Source organism: Lichtheimia ornata (assembly GCF_029851405.1).
Source record: "Lichtheimia ornata isolate CBS 291.66 chromosome Unknown scaffold00182, whole genome shotgun sequence".
In the NCBI taxonomy this organism is placed as follows: Eukaryota; Fungi; Mucoromycota; class Mucoromycetes; order Mucorales; family Lichtheimiaceae; genus Lichtheimia; species Lichtheimia ornata.
Genome location: NW_026695501.1, coordinates 1 through 4,609, shown reverse-complemented (window position 1 = coordinate 4,609; position 4,609 = coordinate 1). Strand labels below are relative to the sequence as shown.

Genomic DNA, 4,609 nt, shown 5'->3' with positions numbered 1-4,609 from the left:
TGGAGGATGACTTTAATTTTCGCGCAGGATGACATTAATGTTCGTGGGTAGCGCTTTTGATTTCGTGGGTGATCATAAACCATTCTATGCAACAGCGTACATCAATTAGCAAATCTTGTGCAATGTTGACCAGCAATGCAGCGTATGAAACGTTTATCGTCACCCACGAAACCAAAAGCGCCACCCACGAACATTAATGTCATCCTGCGCGAAAATTAAAGTCATCCTCCACGAAATAAAAAGCTGCGCCCACGAAACCAAAAGTGTCACCCACCAATTCAAAAGGCGCTGCCCACCAATTCAAAAGGCACTACCGACGAAACCAAAAGCGCTACCGACGAAACCAAAAACCATCACCCACGAACTCACTTGTCATTAGCCACGAATAAATAATCATCACCCACGAAAACAACAAACTTAACCACGAAATCATTATCCTCATGCTCCACTTCTTTTGGGAAATCCTGTATATATATAGTGTTAGTACCATTTCAACTAAGACATAATAACGTGTATCACACATACTCTCTACACGAACTTCGGTAAAAAGCCATTCAGTCTCCGGTTCCTCCCCATACTTGACACCTTCGAATGACACCTCCTTAAGGGCTTTAACCATGGCTGCCCACAGTTGTTGATTATTTTTGCGCCCCCCAAATGAATTCCAACAGACGCCAAGGCATAGTCGAACCAGTTCGGTGACGGGCACATACAACACGCTTAATGCCGCTCCATGTACCTGAACAGAAGATTAGCTTATGTATGAAACATTGATAAGATAGATCTATCTTCGATGGTATTGGTGAGGGTACCATCTGCAGCTTTAAATTCCTTCGAATGGTCAACCTTTTTATGGGTATACCCAAGTGGGTTACCATCTTCATCCCATGTTTTATCGATACCGTTATAAGCCCGCCATCGATCCGTATGGATTTGAGTGCCAGGGTTGATGTACGTCGTAAGCAAGGTGTGTAATGTGTCCTTATTGCGATAGGGGACAGTTGCAACGAATAGCTTGCGCTCTGGCGTACGCTCAACACCGCCAACAACCCAAACACCTTGCACCGAATGACCACGACCATACTTCATCTTACCAAAAAGTGACTCATCCACCTCTACTATAATTGGTGTACCATCGTCATTGACACCCCCTACCATAATATTAGCAAATGCAAGTGTACAGGATTTCCAAGATGAACAGGAACATGACGATAATGATTTCGTGGTTGAGGTATATGGTTGTCGTATTCTGGAGTCTAGGTTTGATAGGTAAAACCTAACCCAACCCAGATGACCCCTGTCAATGTTTATTTAGGAGCACAGACAGCACAAATAAAGATCTTTCTCCCTTTTTCGAGTCTCAAAGTATTTATCCTTGTTATCATTGCTATCAGCTTTATCACTGCTATCACATCAAATTCCACAATGGTTTCGTGGGTGATGATCTTGGTTTCGCGCATAATGATATATGAGTTCGTGGGTGATGGTTTTGGTTTCGTGGGCTATGCTTTTGGTTTCATGGGCGGCACTTTTGGTTTCGTGGGTACCGCCTTTATTTTCGTGCTCAGATTCAATTGAATTAGCGCTCGCAGAGAATGATTTCGTGGAGGATCATTTAATGTTCGTGGAGGATCATTTAATGTTCGTGGGGGATCATTTAATGTTCGTGGGGGATCATTTAATGTTCGTGGAGGATCATTTAATGTTCGCGGAGGATCATTTAATTTTCGCGGAGGATCATTTAATTTTCGCGGGTTGGCACATATGGTTCTTGGTCTGCTATCATGTTTTCGCACTGAATGATTGATAATTCGTGCGGATCAGTAAAGTGTTCATGCAGGGCTTCGTAATTCTTCGCATGTGGGTAGTCTTTATTCATGCTCTGGATCTCATTATACGTGTTTGCTCAAGTTTATTTCATTGGGGGGTGGGTCATAGTCATCTAGCAACGAGGAAGGCGGAGAGCCGTTTGCATATAAAAAAGGGGGAAGGTAACAGCGTACGAGGCGTTCCTTTCTTTACTTTGTCAAACTCAACACGTGTCCCGTTTACGTTTTCTCAACGATTCTATCGAACAGCGTCCATCAATCAGCAAGTCTTATGCAATGGTGACCAGCAATGAAGTGCATGAAGTGTATGAAGATAGCAAAGGCAATCAGGAAGTTTGGGAAAGACGTGCTGTTTTGTTTGTCTTGTTAGGGCAACCCTTTTTCTTTTCTCTTACCAATTACAACACGCGAACGACAATGGCATTGCACACATTGACCACGGCATAGTATCAAAAGGTAACATGACAGAGTTACGTGGAAGTCGACTAGTGCAGCTGACGAGAGAGTTGGACACTACAATATAGCAGCATATCAAAGCACCCTGTTGCACGATTAACAACAAGAGATACACCACCTTCCAGCATGATACGAACCGAGGTTATAGTACTGCGTATATAGAATCATACATTTGGATGTTGGATGGCAATAAATGGGATGGATCGGATTTATTACCAGAGCTTATGATATATGACGGCATGTATGATGATGCATGTTTTGTTCAATGAGTATAAATAAAAGTGTTTCAATACATATAGCTTTTTTGGAATAAGAACTTGATATCCTATATTTATTTACTACAATGACAAAGGCTAAGCAACAATCACCAAAAAGCATCTTGAACAAAGTTCAAAAGAAGTCCTTGAAAAGGACACCATCAGCACAGGAAATGAGAGCGGCGACCAAACGACTCCGCGCGTTGAGCTCAACAATTGCTGCAATGCAGGAGACGGTGGCGATGAAGGAAGAACGGGATCTTGTGTCGGCGATGCAGCATTTGAGGATCAGTTCCCCTTGCAGCTCCCCACCAGTAGCAAGGCAAGTTGATGAAGATGCGAGTGAGCAGTGTGAGCAAGCTGCCACTGGTGGCGGAAAAACAAGTGAGGAGTGTGAAAGCACTTCTTTCAAGACTGTGCCTTTGTCGATGATCATGGAGCGTTTTGTGGAGTGTCGTGTGGATTACGTAGTGCACCAACTAGATTACGTACTTGAATAATAAACAAACATACCAGCATTGTATTCGAATTGCTTTTTACCTCACTTCTGTTTTTGCTATAAGCATATCGATACTGTAACTCTCATCATGCAATCATCTCGCTCATACGTTCGCAATGGCAAAATTGTCAAGAGAAATCATCGTGTGGCAAACCATGCCTAGCGTATGGCACATGCCAATCTTGCAAGCCATTTGGGGTCACTCAACCTCCGAGAGTCTGTCGCCGATCACGAAGATGATCAAGGTACAGGTCCAAGAGTTGACAACACAAAAAGCATATGACCAAGTATTCAACTAATGTAAATGATCAATAGCACAAACTGAGTCGATGGATTTGGATACAGGGAATGCTAATGCATTCTCAAATATCCGCTATACAGCTGTTGAATCCAGTGATAGCGACATCGACAGCGACAGCGACCCAAGCATTGACGATGATGAAGAAGGGACATCTTCCCCAAAGAGTGCCATACATTCGTTGCTTGGCAAAATGAGCACTCATCCAGGTGTTCCTTCAACTGTCAGCAACAGTGCAGAGTCTTCAACTTCCCAAGCGAAGAAAACCACTCGACGAAGTGGCCCCAACTTGACTGATCAGCAAGTTGATCAAATCCTTGACCTTGTTGTTAAGCAAGGAAAAAGCCGTCGTGATGTTGGGGCTATGTTTAACAAGTCGGCATCCACGATCGGCAGAGTTGTCAAGAAGTATAGAGAAAGTGGAACAGCTGTTGTGTCTCAAAAGGGACGCACAGCTCCCACTAAAATCGATGAAGAAGGCAACTCGTTCCTCCGACATTTTCTCTCAGCCAACAACACAGCTACTCTGGATCAGATTAGCCATGCTTATGAGCAAGAGTTTGGCATAAAAATCGCCAGCAGTACGCTACATCATCATCTTTGCCACTCAATGCGCATCACTCTCAAGGGTGCTGGCAAGTATCCCGAGCGACGTACAGATGATGAGACCAAGCAGTTGCGAGCAGAGTTTGTGCGTACGCACATCGAATCAGGTGTCGTTGATTATAAACACAACTGTGTTCTCATTGACGAAGCCTCATTCAATGCAAGCATGCGGAGAAATTATGCATGGTCCAACGCAGGGGATCCTGCACATGTTCACGTACTAATCCTGCGTGCTCCATCAACGACACTTTTGGCAGCGGTTAGCAACGTGGGGCTTATTGAAGTTGCAATGAAAGTATGCCCAAAAAATGATGGGGAGAAGGGCACAAAAAAACCCGTTAAAAAGGGTACCACAAAGTAAAGCGTTTTAATGATCCACGTATATGAGACTAACGGCTTTTATGTAGCATCGATTTTTTGGGATTTGTGAATTTGGTGATGGATCAACTAGATGCAAGAGGCTATAGTGGGTGGTACTTGATCTTTGACAATGCCCCCATTCATACGCCGCAATTCATTGCCAAAGAGATTGAACGACGTGGTTACCATATGCTCCTCTTGCCGAGATACTCGCCTTTTCTCAACCCTATCGAAGAATTTTTTTCAAAGGTAAGATCTCTGATACATCCTTTGTGTTTATGATTACATAACAATTGTTGCAGGT

At 43.6% G+C, this 4,609-nt stretch overlaps 2 protein-coding genes across 2 annotated transcripts; one reads left to right on the top strand and one right to left on the bottom strand.

Annotated features, from left to right (window-relative positions):
- Positions 1 to 638: 638 nt before the first annotated feature.
- O0I10_012936 (uncharacterized protein) lies at positions 639 to 1,158 on the bottom strand (the record flags this gene model as incomplete). The annotated part of the gene is made up of 2 exons (XM_058492818.1): positions 639 to 739; positions 813 to 1,158. The coding sequence occupies 2 exons, from the start codon at positions 1,156 to 1,158 to the stop codon at positions 639 to 641; spliced, it is 447 nt and encodes a 148-aa protein (XP_058336415.1).
- A 1,470-nt stretch (positions 1,159 to 2,628) lies between these two features.
- Positions 2,629 to 4,554, top strand: O0I10_012935 (uncharacterized protein; the record flags this gene model as incomplete). Its single annotated transcript, XM_058492817.1, has 4 exons — positions 2,629 to 3,009; positions 3,205 to 3,286; positions 3,357 to 4,302; positions 4,353 to 4,554. Coding segments are annotated over 4 exons (1,611 nt in total), but the record flags the coding sequence as incomplete, so codon positions are not given.
- Positions 4,555 to 4,609: the final 55 nt, after the last annotated feature.